Source organism: Phalacrocorax aristotelis, chromosome 3, assembly GCF_949628215.1.
Source record: "Phalacrocorax aristotelis chromosome 3, bGulAri2.1, whole genome shotgun sequence".
NCBI lineage: Eukaryota > Metazoa > Chordata > Aves > Suliformes > Phalacrocoracidae > Phalacrocorax > Phalacrocorax aristotelis.
In genome coordinates this window covers 120666202-120684858 of record NC_134278.1, presented here as the reverse complement: position 1 = coordinate 120684858, position 18657 = coordinate 120666202, and the positions used below count along the sequence as shown (strand labels likewise).

Below are 18657 nucleotides of genomic sequence, written 5' to 3'. Positions count from 1 at the left end.
ACGGGGTGGCTTTGTATAGCAGGAGGTGAGCTGTGCATGACAGAGAGAGGTGCTGCTCTAACTTCACCACAGCCGGTTTGTTAACACCGGAGTTACAAAGCTGCTCCTCTGCATTTCCGCTTTCCTCTCAGCGGCTTTTTCTGACATCCTGGAGCTCTCCCCATCCTCCACAGCACTTCAGGCCGAGACAGCTCCAGCCGTACTTACCCCTACCTTACTAGCTCACAACTACAGTACAGCAACACTTCTTTGCTTGGGAGAGTCCAGCCCCTGGCAGCTGCACATCTGCAGAAGCACTGAAGTACCTCACGCCTCTGTAACTCAGTTTGAGGTCTTGTGGCTTAGTCTGAGGTTGCACTTTTGTAAAGTGCTGGCCTAGTTTTCCAAAAGGTCATGAACAAGGAAATCTCTAAATCTTAAAAGATGACCTCATCACTTATTTCTATTAAAAACATTGGTCAACAGTGTTACAAAAGATTAAAAAACCCCTAGTGGCTTACACCACAAAGAAAGATTTTTTCTTTTTGCAAGGGGCATGGACTGCATGCGGCACTGCCAGCGCACAGATTTAATTTATTCCACTATCAGAAAAATTGGGCAGAATTGAAAAAGATCTTTGCTGATCAAGAATTATTCTGCAATACGCTGAAAGGATCTCGTGTAAAGGTGCTACTTACACCGAGCTCCTTCCTACATGCACACAACAGCGTTGCCGGGTGCTCCCCGTGCAGCACAGGAGCAGCGCGGCACGCTAGAAGGGCCAGCTCATGATAGCAGAGCTGGGGTTCAGGGATAGGGACCCCCTTGTAAGGCACCCAAGAACAAAGGCCAGGCCTGGATGTCGCACAGGTAAGAGTCTCTTTACGAAGCCCATTTACTCTCAGAGCGCCCAGGACACAGCCCTGTGCCAACACAAGGTGTGTCAGGGAAGAGCTTCCACACACACCCTGTGTCTCCTGGCAACCGTTACCAGCAAAGGCAGAAATACAACTGGAGCTTTTTTATGCTTGTTTTTTTTTGTTTTAAGCAGGAACTTCCTCCTGAGCTATCCAGCACAAACCTGCCTTCAGGCCGCAGTTAAGCACACGTGGCCCCATCATGCAACGCAGGGTGGCTACAACCTGTTGCAAGGTGTGATATAAACAGCTCCAGCAGACAGGGCTGCCAGGAGAGTACCATCGGCAGCAACACTACTGCATGGGCAGCACATGCCAGTTCTACTGCTACTGAACCAGCTCCAAGGCTCCCCAGGTTTGTGCTCCATCATTAAAAAAAAAAACAAAAAACAAAAAACCCACAAACCCTCAACCAGTAAAAAGCAAGCCCAGTTTGTACTCCCTTAGAAAAAAACCCACCCAAGCATGAGCCCAGACCCGGTGTTGTATGTCAGCAGCACCCGCACCACTGCCACCACCCACAGTACTGGTGCCTTGCCTCACGTAAACAAGTCCTTATAAGCTGCAAGAAGTTACTCAACAGGTGGCTCTGCCCTCTCGTTTGGGTAACACACAGCTGCACTTTCCTCGCATTTCTGTAGCCATCTATTGCCTTTTCTAAAAACAAAGGGCAAATTTAGGTGTTTTAGCGATTTTCTAGCTAATGGCTTTTCCATACAAGCCATTTTCACATGGCAAGATAAATCCCTTCTCCAGGAATAATCAGAGCCAGGAGGAATTGAGGGAGTGTCTCTCCCTTGTAGGCACACCTCAACTGGATGAAGGTGAGGCCTCATGCCAGTGATGGTCCCTGCTCTACCAGGGTGGGGCGGGCAACTATTTCATCTGCTGCCTCGCTTTCTGAACTACACCTGCCTCAGTGGCACTCATGCTGAAGCTTTTTTGGAATCTACACAGGCAGCAGAGAGCCCCGAACTTAGCGCAACAGCTTTTTTCATGCAGGAGTATTTTTAGTAGAAACAGATACTCCTCATTCAAGGGTAAGACAGTTGAAGCACTTCCTCTCATGCGTGGCTTTTTTTTTTTTAAACAACATACATTGAAGAATTTAAAACAAAACATCCCAGACTTTTGAATTAAAATACAAGCTTTACAACCATAGTAAGTGTAGGCTCTTATATTTCAGTTTAAGACTATATAATTTTATAGAGTACCAAAATAAGCAAAGGATCAGCACTCCATACAAAGTGTTAGTTCATGTAAGGAGGGTAGAAGGGAGATGGACTTTAATTACAACTAAACTTTTTCTGCAAGCCTAAAGAAAATTCCATTTCAGCAAAACAGATTTGGGTTTAGATTCCCCGCATTTCTAGTTCATTAAAGTGTTTCTTTAGAGACAATTTACATTTTTCTCAAAGTAAAGGGATGATTTAAAGCAATATTAACAAGGAGGTGGTGCTGTTAATGTTTAATGTCAATATGCAACGTCATCTGCTATAAAGGCTAGAAGAGCAACACAACTTTATCTTAACTTCTGAAGACTATTAGAAATCGACTAACATTTGAGAAAAGTTTCAAGCACGCTACACCAACTCTAGGTCTATGCTGCTGGCAAGCCCTGCCGGCCTGCGCGCTGCCACGAGGAACGCAGCAGCAGGCAAATCCCAACGCCCCGCTGCTGGCGGTGACACGTGTTCTCACATGTACACCACAAGTCCGACTCAGTTATCTCTCGCCCCTATCTTATGGGATTAAAATGCAAGGAAATTATTAGCTAACATTGCCACTACAACTTTACAAAAGCATTAATCTGAACGAAATAGCGGTTAAAACAAACGGAAGCCCTCTGTTCAACTCCAGGATTCGTTCTCTACGACAACCCTCCTTCTGTCCTGTTCCCTGTCCAGTTCCTTCCCCCGCTCCTTCCCTAACATCTATTTTACAATAAATAGGTTAAGTGGATTTACATGATGCAAGTGCAACTCAAGACTTTTGCCCTATACATATAACCATGTTAAATTGTGAGATTATACACGTGACATATCTCTAACAGAGCAACCACCAGTTTAGATTTTTAAAGAAACACAAGTATTTCAGCATGTACATAGTAATGAGTTTAAAACTGTCCAACATCATCGCTTTCGTACATTCTCTTCCTCTTTATAGCCTTAAAGGGATTTTAGACCTTGATGGCAACAATCCCAAAACAAGAGTAAAATGAGTTTATTTTATTGCAAACAAACGTCTAGAGTTAAGTTTCTCCACCCACTTTCTTTAAAGAGAAAAGGAATCAGCAGGCTAAGGAGATACACCCATTTGAGAATTGACATGATTAAAAATTAGATATAAAATGGGTGACTCACAGTTTCATTAGCTTACAAAATGGTGGAGTAACTACTACAAGCACACTAGGTATACAGTATTTTGTGGGGAAAGAGTTATACAGACACACAGCTAACTTCATATAGATCCCATTAGACAACTGGATTTACAACAAGTTTTGTTTAATAAGAAATGGGCAAAGCCAGCTTCTTTTCAGAATCAAAATGCAGAACAAATGGAAAAGAAATTATGGTGTTGTACCTTCACAAGTTTGAGCCTCCACAAATAATGCAACCAAGTTTTACAACTTTAAGAGCTTCTACATACACTCCACCTTCACTATCGAGCCCCAGGTTTCCTCTTTGCCCCAACATCTCATTGAGTTCCAAGTGTTACAAAAAAGTCCTAGTTATTGCCAGAAACTTTTACCTCCCCCTCCTCCCCTCCCCACCCAGAAGCTTCATAGAGAAGATGGAGTGTAATACGGAGCTTTACATGATCTCACGGTGCTCACGAGGGCTATGAAGGAGCCTCCGCACAAATCTGGTTGCTAACGTTTCTATCGTATTGTGACATGACTCACGACTGTTTCTTAGAAATTGGGGGATGGGGAAAAAGGAGAAAATTCTTTAATAAAAAGACACCAGGTACAAAGCAACGTTTTACTTTTGTTGTGGTAAAAAAAAAGTCACATTTTACAGATAAAATGTAGAACCCTGAAATACTGACACATTCTCTTATCGTGCACAATGCTGAGGTTCTCTTACGAATCACTTTAAAACTGCAATTAAAAATGTACAAAAAAAAGAAAAGAAAAAAATCAACCCACAAAGCTTCTAAAAAAGGAACCCGCAGGCACTTCCTCTTGTGGAATGTTTAAAAAGTTAGCCTACTAAAGAAAACAGTCGACTTCTTGTGAAGGTTTTGGAGAAATATGTATCAGTTCATTTATTTGGGTATTCAATAATATCCTTGGTGATAATGCTGACTCCATGGCTTCTGACCCCAGAATTGCTGCAATAAATGGATAAATAGTTAATTTTAACCTGTAATCACATTATGGTTACATTTCTTACAGAAAAAGAGGGTTTAAACAAACATCTAGTTCTCCTGGAACTTGAGGAGATTAAAGTCCTCTCAAATAGCAGCAAGTTCCTGAACAACTGAAGGCAGCCAAGTTCACTTCACAGTAGTCACGTGACACCAAATACTACATACCATTAAGACCAATAAGCCCTGGCTGGTATTTGATATATCAAGACCATCAGGCCAGATTACATTTTGCGCAGAAAACTATTCATAGTACTATTACCTGGCACTCAAAGAATTTGCTATCCAGTTTTGATCACACATCTAATTATTTCAAACAGTATTTTGAAACAATCAAGTTAACAATCGGTGAAAAGGTAGAAGTTATGACTACTTACACCCTGCTGCCACTGGTTGTAGCCCTGAGATTGATTTTTGTAGCCACGATTATTTCCCCTTCCTCTGAAGTTCTGCAAGAGGACAACAGGGTTTAACTACTTCATCTGTACAGATTTTTCAGAAGTGTGTTAATACCAATCTTTCCATCACCACCAAAACATCACATACCTTGTATCTGAAAGATTCTATATGGTATCAGGCCCCGGTTAAAACCAAGAACAAAAACCTCCCTGAAAAACACCAGAATACCGAAAGCCTCCCCCTCCAAGCAACTGCTTCTTAAACATGGGGCAAGAACCTCAGAATTAATAAGCGAGCTCAAACTGTGCTGCCAGTGGTCTGGAAAGCTGGCTAATCCAGTTTTGACTCACCCTATTTCCAGCTGCTAAACTGCACCAGGACAGCTAAAAATACAGAAGCTTGCTTATTTTTAGTTAGGAAAGGCTGTAGTTGCTACAAGGATGTGTTATCTGATCAGACAAAAGGATATGGGTCATAGAACTGAGAATAGAAGAGCTAGTCCACAAAACTTCAAATAAAAGTACAGAAAAGGGACACTAATACAAATAGATAAAATATCACATTTCCCGTTTGTCAGTATTAGACAAACCTGAGCCATGTTTACTAGCTTGGGCTCCATCTGCTGGCTCTTCAGTAATCCAAATTATATTTTCAAATACTTCTGCTGATATTCTACCAGTTAAGACCTAGGCTAGTACGTCTTCACTAGTTGTGTTTGAGACCAGTCACCAAAACAAAGACTCTCCAATGCTATGACCAGAAACTTCCCTAAATGCATGATAAAGACACACCTTGACCCTCAGGCCAAACAGTGGTTACTACTACTTGGAGGGGGAGGGCGGGGGGTAAGTCATCAAACACAAGCCCTAGAAGTCTTCATCTTGAACAGAACAGAGGGACAGTCCTAACATGGAATCCCCACATCAGCATCAGAACGTCTTCCATGACATTCAGAGCTCTGGGCACACGCACTGAACTAGAAAGTGAGGCTTTTTTTGTATGGGATTAGTGCAGTTCCACAACTAAGTCTGTGGCTATCTGCAGCCACCAAACCGTTGAGAGACATCATCATCCAAAGCACTGCAGTTCAACTAATAAATCCCCCCAAATGCATCACCTGGTTGTAGTTTCCCCTGTTGGGCATTCCACCTCTGTTATAGTTTCCTCTGTTTGAGTAGCCACCTCTGCTTGGAAAGACAGGGCCACGAGGATATGGGTAGCCAATTGCACCGCTGCTGCCACCGCCGCCGCCACCACCTCCACCACCTCGCTGTGGCATGTTGCCCCCCCTTCTGTTGTATCCACCACGATTGCCAGGGACTGCAGGAAGAGAGTTACTTCAATCAAGTAGTTACATCTAAAGTATTTCTTGCGTGACGATTATTGTTCAAAAGGATGATGGCATAGGAATCAGTTGTCCAATTTCAGTGCAAAAATGTCAATGCAAAGATTAAATCACCTGGTCATAGTGAAAACTGGTAATTTAACCACACACTATCCCCCAATACAGCCTGGTACACAAACGAATACCAAACCTAACACAGAAACTCAAAAGCTGTGCCTCAAACCACGCAAACAGCATAATCCAGGATTTTGGCAATCCTCACTTTTGAAGTTGGACGATTAACTTTCCACTAATACATTAAAACTTACTGAAGTTGAAATCAAGGTTCCAACTACATAATCATTGCAATGCAAGTACCACAAGCTTTCTTCTTCTTCCTCAGCAGCAGCAACCTCTAAAATTTACAGGTGTACTTCTAGGCTCACCTCCTCCTCTGAAGTTGCCCCGCATGTTGAATCCTCCACGACCTCTCTGACCCCTATTAAATTGATTTTTATTGCTCTTCTTGTTCTTCTTTGAGCCAGTGTTCTGTTTCTTTTCCGGCGGAAGAGATTTCTTACTTTCTTCTTTATATTGTTCCAAAAGCTTCTGAGCTTCTTCTTTTTGCAACTCTACATAGATTATTTCATCAAAACATTCTGCTACCTCTGGCAGTGTGAAGTTCCCTATAATTGCAAAAACACTGAGTATTCAGCATCTACATTCAGCTACAATTAAAGCCGTAATTTAATCACCTTTCTCCCATTCTTCCTCCCACCCCCTGCATTCCCTCAGCATAGGGACAAAATTACATAATTTGACCATTTAAAAAAATATAACAGTGACAGAAGAAATAAACAGATCTTCATGGAGTTGCCAGTACTGTTCCAAACCTTGAAAACATTCTGCCTAGATCTTTTTTTCTTTTATAAGCCTCCACTCAGAATACCAGTTTCTGCCAAATATGTCACTTATATAGGGCACTTTATGCCAAGACAGCTTTGTGCATCTGCATGAAGCTTATCAGCATAACTGAGTAGTGTTAAGGACTGCAGCAGAGGGAACACAATATAGTGTTGTCCTACAAGTTACAATAGTCTTCCAGTTTTGTTTAAGTACAACTGTTTAAGATAAAGTGATTTTTTTAGACTTCACGTTTACTTAATCCTTTAAACAGATACTCAGCATCCTAAAACACAGTATAGGATTATGTTCCATGCCTTTCATTTTGAGAACTGCATGCTCTGGAAGATCTTTTCCCTCCACCTCTGCCTTCTTTTGTGTTCTTTGCTTGTAGTCTTCATCTTTTGGGCAAACAACAACTGCTTTGCGCTGGAAGCCTGCAAACAGGCACATTTTTCTCCTCTGCGCAGCTGCAGACACATTTGTCTGAAAAAAATGCAGTAACTTACTACACGTAGCTGTCATTGTAAGAGTTAAGGAAGTCAACTTATGGTGTATAGACTTCACCTCTACAAGAGCTTGCAATGAAGTTTACAAATAACTGGACATAAAGATGCTGCATAATGCAAAGTTACGAACTCATATCCACGTGTTAAAACACTATTCCTCCCACATCCCATAAATCCAGAGAAGTTCAGACAAGCATTTGAGTAGTAAGTCAGTAAGTGAAACAACTGCTATTACAATGTAACTCAAATCCCATTTAACTACTGTACTACAGCCTATAACAAATTTGTTCAACCATTTTTCAGTGAAGCTTCTACCTGATCCAAAATGAAATTCCGCTTCTTACGAGCTGCAATCTCAATGAACTTTCCAAGACACTGTGGAGCTCTCTGCAACAGCGTGTTAAGTTTTCCAGTGTCCGCCATCTGCCGCTTAAAACCTGCAACCTATGGAAAGATTTCCCAGAGTTAAGTAGCCCTGATATGCATGGCTGACATTTTTCTTTACTAAATGCTTTTCACCTCGCCTCAAAGACTGTTCAATTCAAGGCCACAGCTACAAACTCTTAACTGAAATTCCCAAAGCCTCTGTAACACAGAGCTTTACAACACAAAATCTAGGTGAATCAACACAGCTGAATCTAAGGTATACTCATCACATTACTAATTCAAAGCTCAGTGTTCTGTTCTGAGGACAGCAATATAAAGAGAAATAGTACTACTTAAATAGTCAAAAACAGTTGACTCTTTCTTACATAGTACCACAAAAAGCTTCACAATCCTGCTGTACCACATACGAGCAGCAGCTCAGCAAGATATAAGTCTTTAATCGTCACCAGCTAACCAGCCAGTTTCTTAACGTCTTTCATACAGAAGAACCCCATGGCAGCCAAACGACCTTGGATTTACAGCAGGTCTTTAACGTATCAACAAATAAAATGTCATATTATCACTTACCATCATTTTGTCCATAATAGTATTTGTCCCAAGAATGTTGTATTTCCCAGGATTTGCTGCTGCATGTTTGGTAACCCATGTAGTCTTGCCAGCTCCAGGCAAGCCAATCATCATCACCACCTATGACGACAGGTTCTATACTTGAGATACTAGTTCAAAGATTTTTTTTTTTTTATATGCAACTTAGACCAGTAAGCCTAATGGGAACTCAGTGGGGGGCGTGGGCCAGGGGGGCCGAAGAGTCACAGGATACCAAATATTAAAGCCCTCAGACAGAAAGGTCAGAGTGTTGTGTAGTAAGTCTGCTTAAAGTCCACCACTTCTGTTCATTTATCTCAAAAACTTTGAGATTCCCAACAAGAACCTTACCTCACAATCTTTCTTTTGCTCAGGTCCCTTTGGTCCTCGGACCCTATCCTCCAGGGGTACCTTCTGGATGAAGGTATACTCTTCAGGTACAGGAAAGTAAGGTTCCTCCTTCTGACCGAAGTTGAACTCAACCGCACAGTTGTGGCAGAGAACATGGGGGAAGAGTGGCCGCCCATCAAGAACCTCCTTACTTATTTTGAACGCAACACCAAGCTCTTGCCCATTCTTGGAATACGAGAGCTCCACTTCGTCACCATCAAAATTCTGGTTTTCAAACAAAGCATTAGTTTGGATAAAATTACTCACCTCGCTCTATAAAGTTATATTAGTAATTTCACTATATTGCCTATATTCACCCAACTTCTGTTATACTGTTATATCATAAACAAACTACTTAAAAGCTTTATCTTAAAATGAGCTGCTGCCAACGATCATCTTGTTTAAGATCATGGTTTTTTTTAAAAGGCTTTGAAGATATTTGTCTGTGAATATCAAATTGTAACATGTTCACAGCAGTTGCTGTTGATAATACCTGCTATTTTCTGCCTCCTCCCCGTGTTAAACAACTAGTCTTTCTCACACTTTCTGTGTACTTGGTTTACTGCTTCTCACATCAAAGCAGTCTAAAGATTCAAGGATGTTTTCCCTCAGAAAATATAAGTGAAAACTTACAGCAAAACATCCAATCACATCATTTTCATCAAACTTCTCACCAAAGTCTTCGGTCTCACAATTGCAAGTCTTTATTCCTTTTAGAGAATACCCATAAGAAAATTCTTCTTCACCTGAAGAAATAATTTAAACTTATCAAAACCAGGCATTTTCACCTAACCTTTTAGAAACACAATCACTTTACAGCTACTTAAGTTGTTCTTCAGAATGTTTTTATTAATGACAAAACAAGCCATGATCCCAAAATATCTACAGCTTGTTTTGAATACAAGAACTTGATACTTTCACTTGAGATGGAATAGCAGTCTCCCCCATCCCTGTTTTAAGAGCTTTAAGCTGCTACTTCCAGATTCATGTTGACATAAAGCTGAACTGCCAGATAAAGACATGACCAGGTATTTTTAAACTCTGAAGACCTGATTATGCACCAGTATACCTGTAACGTAGTTAGTCAAAGACTTTCTGACTCCAGTAGCACTTACCCCTCCCCATTTTAAAGGGAGTTTAGCAGATATTCAGCCTATGTGACAGCTGAGGATGGAGCTGCAAGGAACAAGCTAACAGGAAGCGTCAAACACAACGACTCAGGTGGAACTTAAGTACTTAACTAGAAAGCTGCTGCTGACATCAGAACATACCAATTCATACACATCTCCCTCAAAGATGTGTCTCAGCAGCAGGTATTAATTAGAAATATCATTGTGATCAGTTCCCATGTATCTAATGAAGTGGTACTTCTTTCTTCCTAGCTGCTTTCAGAAGTGAGGATTCTCCCCCCCAAGCCAACAGAATGATAACGTAGTTATCCAGTTTTTCTTCACTGGTTAAATGTTACACCAGTCCCCATCCTTAGAACAGGGGCAAAAATCCCTCTTCCTATTTATGACACTAAATGAAAATGAGAAATCCTGAGTCTTGCCAGGCCTTCCAAGAATGTTCTCCACAACCCATACTTGACCACAAAAGAATTAACTCTCCAATCATGTAATCCTTACAGGCCTGAACACTACTTGGTCCCAGTAATAAACCTTCTCGCACCATATCCAGTGATCAATTCAAGTTAAGACCACTTTTTAGAACACCCAGGCTACAATCACTAAGCTCTTCCCATCTGCTTAAGAAAAAAATTACTTAAAACTTCAACCACATACACAAGAAATACAAAAGTAATCAAATATTTAAGTCTTACCAAGCAACATTCCACTTGTGTTCAGCGACCAGCCAACTCGCACTTCATGTATGTCAATGTCTTTTGTGTACAGATGTTTAACAGGTATCTTTTCTGTAACCTGTTTTTAAATTATTCATTAAACGATATGTAGCATTTATTAGACACTAACAAGACGGAAACACAAAGGTAACATCTGGAACCTTTACACTTTGGTTAAGTCTTTTCTATGCCTAAGTAATCATCTTCTGCAAAAATAAAACATGCTTAAGTATGTGAAGTCACACACTAATCACTCAATAGTTACATCTCCTGACTGAGCAATGAAGATGCAAAATACCATATACCTTCAAACACTTAGTCATAGCAGTCCCTCTTGGTGGCCAAAAGCCTCAATCCTTTTCATACTGTATTAAAGTTACAAACAAGATGTATAAATATTTTTAACAATAATCGCCATGAAGTTGGTATTCACTTTGCTAATAAAATGTGGTAATGGGTAAAAAAAATTGCTTAACATAGACTGCGGAAAATATTACACTCATCTCTTTCCACAGTAAGCAGACTTCCTGGGCAAGCTGCCAGCTTCCAAACAACATAACGAGATCTTGAAAAAACACCTAAAAGCACTGGAATCTGTAGGCAACCAGCTATTTTCTAACTGCCTTTACAAATTTCACCGAACTTAAGTGGAAAAGCTTATTAGTATCCTACCAGTATCCACAACTATTTGAGTCAGGTGCCCGAAGTGAAACTGATTTGAAAGTGAACTGGGCAATAAATACTGACATCAATTTCACTCCACTGGCCTTCCAAAGTTGGAGGTACCAACAGACTCAGAAATCACTCAATGCAAGAGTATGGAGAATGGGATCACTACCCACTCCTCACAGTAGTAGTCAGATTTAAAAGTACTAGAGGAAGAGAACAGAGTAAGCATTTATATACACAGGCACATCACATGGAAAGAAGGCTTTAACACTGCTAAGTAAAAAAAACAAAAAAAAATCAAGCTTTGTGCCTCCTTTTGTCAACAAGTTTGAGAAATCTGTTTATTACAACGCCGATTGCTCTTTGCTGTTCTTACCCTTTAGGAGAACTTTTGCTCTCATAATTCAAGCACTTGCTAAATACTCACATTTGCTGCATGCACAGGCCAGAATTACTCAGGTTGGAAGGGACTTCTGTGGGTCATCTAGCCCAAATGCCTGCTTAGAGCAGGTCAAACTCAGACTAAACAGGGACAAAAGGGCTGCTGGGAGAATTTATATCCCTTTAAAAAAAAGCCAAGCTTTCTGTAATCTTCAGAAAGTACAAGCAAACATCTGACTAGCGAGTGCCAGAACACTTCATGTGGTACCGAATAGAATTTTGGTTCAAAAATGAGACCAGAAGTCACACATTCAGGGAAAATGCAAGCTGCTTTTTTTTTTTTTTTCTGTTAAATGGAAGCTCTTAAAGAGGAAGCAGTTTTCCAAACTGAGATGTCTTTTATCAAGAACCACTTTACAGGCTCATAAAAGACCTCAAAGTTCTGTTCACCTGAATTAGTTTCAGCTAAGTGCAAAAAAGCATGCAAAATACTCTCCCATAAAACACTGGTTTAACTCACCTTCATCTCAAAGCAGACTTTGCCTTTAGAAACTCCATAGGAGGCTCTCCCTCCAGCCCAAAGGAAAGCAAAGCTTTCCATGGTCAGAGAGGAAGCACTAAACCGGTCTCTTGAGATTTTAAAATGCAGGTCACAGTTATCTGTTAACATAAAAATCATTCTGTTTACTCTTATTACAAAATAGAAGTACAGCTGTCCAATTTTTATGCATTAACAGGATTACAGCTTTCAAAGGTGATTTTCAAGACAAACAGCCAGCAAGCACTCAGTATCTTTCAGGAAAGCAACCGAACACATTCCCAGATAGAGCTGCAGGCTGAAGCTCAACCAAAAAAATCTTACGAAGAACTAGCAAACAAGAATAATTTTCAAGGTGCCATCTTCACTTCTGTCACAAATTCCCTCTTTTTTTTCCATCTGCTTAAAACCTTGAATTTCACCTTATCTATTTGAGAAGATTTTTGGTCAGTTACCTGAGGCATTTCCATCAATGTAGAGCAAAGGAATATGCATCATGCTCTTTGCATTATTTGCTAGATACCTTTTTTTGAAACCTTCTTACTCCTCATGCCCAAGCCTAAGGGCAGCCGAGAAGTAATCAGGAACACAAGTATTTTTGTTTAAGTACTGAAAGTAGTACTGTCTTTGGTTCATGTAGTCATTTAGCAAGTCCAATTAGATTAAGCCAATTAAAATAAAGTCAGTTAAGTCAAATGCAGATAGGTTAAGCACGCAGAGTGTGGTTAAGAGAACCCACTTCACCCAAGTAACATGGTCTGCACTATGAATTCACCTATCACTCTAAGAACTTAAGTGGAACCTTTGTTTTACAGACATCTTCAGAGCTGCAGCACCATGAAGTTTCAAATTAATCTTCTAGTAGGTTTCAAAAAGACAACGCAAAATGGTAACATGAGGTGCAGGATATAGCACTTGAATTCCCCAGAGCAAGGAATCCACTGAAGAAATTCCAAACCTATTTGACAGTTACAAGAAAGGAGCAAAATTAGCAAGCAGTGAGTTCTGCCCTGGTATAAAATCTGCATGCTGCCCGAGTACACTAAATTGCAGTCTTCCCTGTATTACTGGAAACTCTCATGCACGAGATCTTGTTTCGTTTGCATAAAGCCACCTGCAGTTGCAACTACAATACTTGTGATCCAAGTGTTTTCTCAGTATTTCTAACTTTCTTTTATTGCATGAAAACCAGATAAAATTATACAGAAGAAACCTACCTGTGTAGGTTACTTTAGAACAAGTGAGAACAGAATTTGAAGTTGCAGCTTCCTTGTAAGACACAGGTAATAAAAAAAAGCCCTTAAGAGTGCTAAACCTCTTATGTCTGGATCATTATGGTCCAGAAGAGAGCACGCCAAGTTGTTACACAATTCAGTCTTAAAGCTATGTTTGATTCTGATCTCCAAGCAGTCTGTTGACACTTTAAATCACAATGTCTGTCCAGTAAACAAAACTTCCTACTAGAAATATTAATAATGAAAAGCAGCTACCAGCCAGCCATTGGGAAGATCAGAAGCTCCCACAAAGGCGGCTACTCTCCAGGTTAGCAGCTAGAAACTTGAGGTTTAGCCATCAGAATGCCATGACAGCATATTCAGCTAAACAGCTGTAAACTTATATCTCCTTCCATTTCAAAGCATTTATCAGGAAAACCACACCTGGCACTACTAGCAAATATGCCAGACAATGCCAAAATTTAACCTTTCCTTTCACGGCACTTTAAGAACCCAACAGGTTTTTTAATACTGTACTATGTGCTTGTGCTTACCCTCAAAAATACAAATGTCAAATTTGCCCCAGTCATGGTACATCACAAGAACAGTGAAATTTATAGTCTGCCTCAAGAAAACCCCCACTGTTTGTAGGTACCTGCCTATTTCTACAGCCTCCTGACCAAGTCTGTTTGCCAACCCATTTGCGTAGATCACCCCCCTGCCCCACAAGCTCCCAGGTTGCAGGAATGGGTCATTTTTCAGGAGGCCTTACCTGACTGTTTTGTTAAATTTATCAGAAAACATGGACAAAATACTCCACTGGTTGGCACATAAATAGGGCCTCAGGCAAGTTATGCAGGAAGCTCACTTAAATGATCCGTTTCTCAAGCTGTTTCTAGGGTGTTCTATGCTCACTACACTTGGCCAGCTTAGTTTGCATACTAGAGGAGTGTTTTGGTTAAGATTTTTTCAGAAGACTGTATAACACAGACTTCACAGAAAAAAACAAGCTTATTACTGCTAATATAAAGACCCACATGTCCTTCTGTACTTTTGCATACTGAAAACAGGTAGAAATGCTATTTGTGATTTTTTTTCCTTTTTAAAGTTACTTAGTAATGAAAATCAACAAGCGTGTTCACCCCACAATTCAGAAAGTGTGGTTTTAAGATTCAAAGCAAAACACTGCATCTTTCCAAAGTAAGGGAAAGCATGTTTACTCACAAGTATCAAGACAAACCACTGTGTCGTCAAAATGTTCATCCTCTTCTTCAACAGGTGGTTGAGGGGACTTGGCCCTGAACAAAACAATAAAAAACCCAAAATATTTTAAAGCTACAGGTATTTTCACACTGTTAAAATAGGCATTTCTGCACCTTAGAGCTCTTCATTGACAAAATGCTGCCCAGCATCGAGTTTATTTACCTGCTGTACTTATTTTCCTCAATGTATTCAAAATAGCCACGGCCATGGTCTTCACGTGGTCTCTTCACTCCCCTCTTTTTCTCACCAGGCTTTTGTTCTGTTTTAGCATCTCCTGTAACAGAATTCATTATTTATTTTAATGACACAAAGTAACTCTAAATGGGAATAAAATCCTATACGATGGTTCCAACTTTGGAAACTCTAAGAACCTAAAGTGAACAAAAAGCAGTAATAACCTCGAGAACAATTTTGCTTTGCACTACAATAAATCCCCGATTCTCGAATTTTCTCTCAAGACTCAAAACTCGTCTGCTAAATGGTCTCTGATTTGCGACAGAAGCGGACAGTACACCACGCAGCGGCTGGCAGAGTCCTCCATGTTAAGATCCCCACGGAAAAGCCAGACCGCTCCCAGGCGGCGAGGGGAAAAAAAAAAAAAACCGCCCACCCGCTCCCCCCCCCCCCGCGACGCTAGTCCCGCCCCCGCCTGGGAGCCGGGCGCTCCCGGCCGCCCGCAAGGGCACCGAGTGGCCCGCCCTACTGCGCCTCCTCCCGGCGGGCCGCGGCCGGGCGGGAGAGCCGCGTGGGGCCGCCGGCTGCCCGCGGGGAAGGGATTCCGCCGCCGCCTCCTCCTCCTCCCGCCTCCATTGTACCCGGCCTTCCCAACGCCATCCCGTGCAGCGACCAGGCCGGAAATGACGTCACGCCACCGAGCGCTCCTCGGCACAATACAGCGCGCCCCAGCGGCCCCTCCGCCGCCGCCCCTCCCCCCGCGGCCCGCCGCGGCGGCCCCTTCCCTGCGCCTCCCCTCCCCCCCCCCCGCAACGGCTCCTCCTCCTCTGCCGCCGCCCCCCCCGCGCGGGACCCCCCGCCCGCCGCGCGGGGCCCGCCGCGCCGCCTGGAGGGGAGCACGCGGTGCCGCCTGGAGGGGGAAGAGGCGGGGGGGGGAGAGCGGCGGTGGAACACCCCCCCCATCCCCCCCGCCCCGCGCCGGGGAGGCGCCGCCGTCGCGCCCGCGAACGCTCTCCCGCGCGCGCCCCGGAAACCGCCCTCTTGGCCATTGCCCCCCCCCCCCCCCCCCCCGCGACGGTGGTTCCCAGAGGGGGGGGGAAACTAACGGCCTCCCCGCCCCGTTCCCGCCGCAAACACTCACCCCCGGCGGCCTGAGCCCCAGGGCGGCCGCCGCCGCCGCCACCTTCCGCTTTCTTCTGCTGCTGCTGCTGCTTGGCGGGGCCCGCCTGGCCGGGGGGGGCCGAGGCCCCCGAGGCGCCGCCGGCGCTTTTGCCGGGGGCTTCCTTGGCGGCGGCGCCTCGCGGCTGGAGGAGCGGCGGGGGCTGCTGCTGGGTCTGTTGGGTCTGAGGCGGCGCCTGCTGCTGGGGCTGCTGCTCCCCGTGCCCGTTGGTGTCCCCGGCCACGGCCTCTTCCTCGTCGGCGAGCTCGTCCTCCCCTTCTTGGAATCCCTGGTCGTCTCCGTTCTCATCCTCCTCCTCCTCCTCTTCCTCCTCCTCGCCGCCCGCCTCCTCTTCCATGGGGCCGCCCCCGGCCCCCGCCCGCTCGCCGTTCTCCTCGCCCAGCTCCATGGCGTCGCCATCGGCGGCCTCCAGCCCTTCCTCGTCGTCGTCCTCCGCCGCGGAGGCCGCGGCCTGGTCGGGGCCTCCCCCTTGGTGGAGCTGCGAGGCGCCCCCGCCGCTCTCGGCCGCCTCCCCCTCCATGCTGCCGTTGCCAGGCTCAACTGCGCTGCTGGCGGGGCCTCCCCCGCCGGCCTCCTCCTGGTCTAGCGCGGCCTGGAGCCGCTCCATGAGCTCGGCCTTGAGGCCCTTGTCGGAGAGGCGCCGCTTTTTCAGCTCCTCCTTCAGCTCCGACACCTTCAGCTTCTTCACGTTCACGGGCGAGCAGCTCATGGCGGCGGCGGCGGCGGCTCGATCCCTGGGCGGCGCGCGGGCGGCTCCGGGCTGGGGCGGGCGGCGGCGGCGGTGGGTCGAGGCCCCGGCGGGAGGCGGTGGGTGGGTGGCGCGGCTGGTTCGTGCGGCTGCGGCAGCTGCAGAGCGGACCCGCCTGGCGCCAAATCCTTTCACCGAGCTCGCGAGGGAGACGCGCCTCGCGGGGCCGAGCACGCAGCACTGCCCGCCCCGCCCCCGCGCACGTAGTCCCTCCTCTCCCCACCCCCACCGCTACCGTAACGGCCGCCCGCGCGCGCGGCCGTACCGTAAATACCCGCCCGAGCGCAGCCGCTCGCCGCGGACCCCGCCGCCGTCACAAGTCAGGTCGCCGCTCCGCCGGTCGTCCCCCGCCGGGCCGCGGAGCGGAGGGAGAGAACAGCCCTCCCTGCCGGACAGCCCCGCTGCGCGCCCACAGACATACCTGCGCCATGCTGGGCAGGCGGCGGCAGGAAGCGCGGCTGCACGCAGCGCTGTTTTCCCCGCTCCGATACACCGCTTCGGCAGAATAACCCACTCGGGACTGGCAATCAGTCCCCGTGTCGCCCGAGCAGGCCTCCGCGCGACCTTCTGGTGTGGTTTAAACCTGACTAAGGGCCCGGCCCAACCGGCCTCCCGGCCCCTGCCCTGTTTTCAGGCCGCAGCCTGGCAGGCAGGGCAGCTCCTTCCCTCCCCTTGCTCCCGGGCGCCCATCTCCGGCCTAGGCCGCAGTTTATTGCGTAAAGGGGTTGAAAACGAACACTGCTACTCAAAATAGTTACCCTGACACAACCTCGTTAACACAGTTACATAAGGACAAAAATAGAGCTATATACCCATTTCTTCACTGGCTGCAGCAGTAAGAGGCATGCATAGACCTGATCCTTACCTAGACCAGGCTGGGACTAACAAAGCCACAGTGCTAACAAAGGTTTTTCAAGTGTATTAACTCTCCACTGGACAAGAAACACTAGCCTGGAACTCAGTACAGAGCTGATAAGCTAACCAAACCCACTCAGTTTTCCCTCTTTTTTCCCTCTGCACAACATTAATTTAGGACTCTCCTCAACCACTGAGTTGTACAGTGGTTGAATTTTTCCAATTCGGTCAAAAGTTACTTGAAAGCAAACAGCAGGGAGGGTTTCACATTAACAGAAAGGCATCAGTGATCTACATGTCTGCTTCCTTAGGGAGCCTGGATAAAAAGCTAATTTTCACTTGCCAGGGGAAAAAAAAAAAAACACAAGTCAAGCAACCAGAAGATGAGTATGAAGTCCTACTGAAGGGAAGGTGTGTTTGGCATGAAGTTGCCTTGTATTGGTACAGGTCATGTGGCCTTCTGAACCAGAAGAATTTACATTTACCTGCACTGAGAGGAAGGGAAGAGAGATGAGGAAGTCGCCCTGCTTTAACTGCACAAGGAAAGGGCTCTTTTAAGCACATGTGCACACTGCTCTGTCCCTAGTCAGGCTGGATCCATCTGCAGGACTCAGTCATGACTCAGTCAGCAAGGTTAGCTCAACCCATCACTACACAACAGCTTGTTGGAACAGAGACAGGGAGGGCTCCCTCATGCAATACATACAGATGAGAAAAAAGGTTGCCAGAACCCTTCCCTTACTATAAATGCAAGTTAGTAGATTTTGTCTCAATTAGTAGGGCAGAGTCATCTCAACAGGGGCAAAAAAAAGGATGAGAGTACATCAGTGCTAGGGAGACATTTGTCCATTTCTTCTGCTGAGGTACTCTTGATATATACTGTTCTGTGCCAAGGTGGGAACAAAAATAAACAGGGTTCATCTAGGTAATACACAAAGATTCCTGAATGAAGCTTACAGATAACTTTGCATTAATTTAGATGTCGTCTGCCTGTCCAACCTCCAAGTTTTTTTTTTTTTTATTTTTT

General features: G+C 44.8%; 1 protein-coding gene across 1 annotated transcript; it reads right to left on the bottom strand.

Annotated features, from left to right (window-relative positions):
• Positions 1–3095: 3095 nt before the first annotated feature.
• Positions 3096–16951, bottom strand: HNRNPU (heterogeneous nuclear ribonucleoprotein U). Its single transcript, XM_075089365.1, has 14 exons — positions 15989–16951; positions 14836–14947; positions 14635–14708; positions 12179–12318; positions 10588–10687; positions 9399–9511; positions 8727–8990; positions 8358–8477; positions 7719–7847; positions 7212–7380; positions 6438–6677; positions 5785–5987; positions 4646–4717; positions 3096–4232 (listed from the first exon to the last, which is right to left on the bottom strand). Exons 1-14 carry the CDS (start codon positions 16734–16736, stop codon positions 4179–4181), a joined length of 2538 nt encoding a protein of 845 aa, XP_074945466.1. The 5' UTR covers positions 16737–16951; the 3' UTR covers positions 3096–4178.
• Between the last annotated feature and the right edge of the window lie 1706 nt (positions 16952–18657).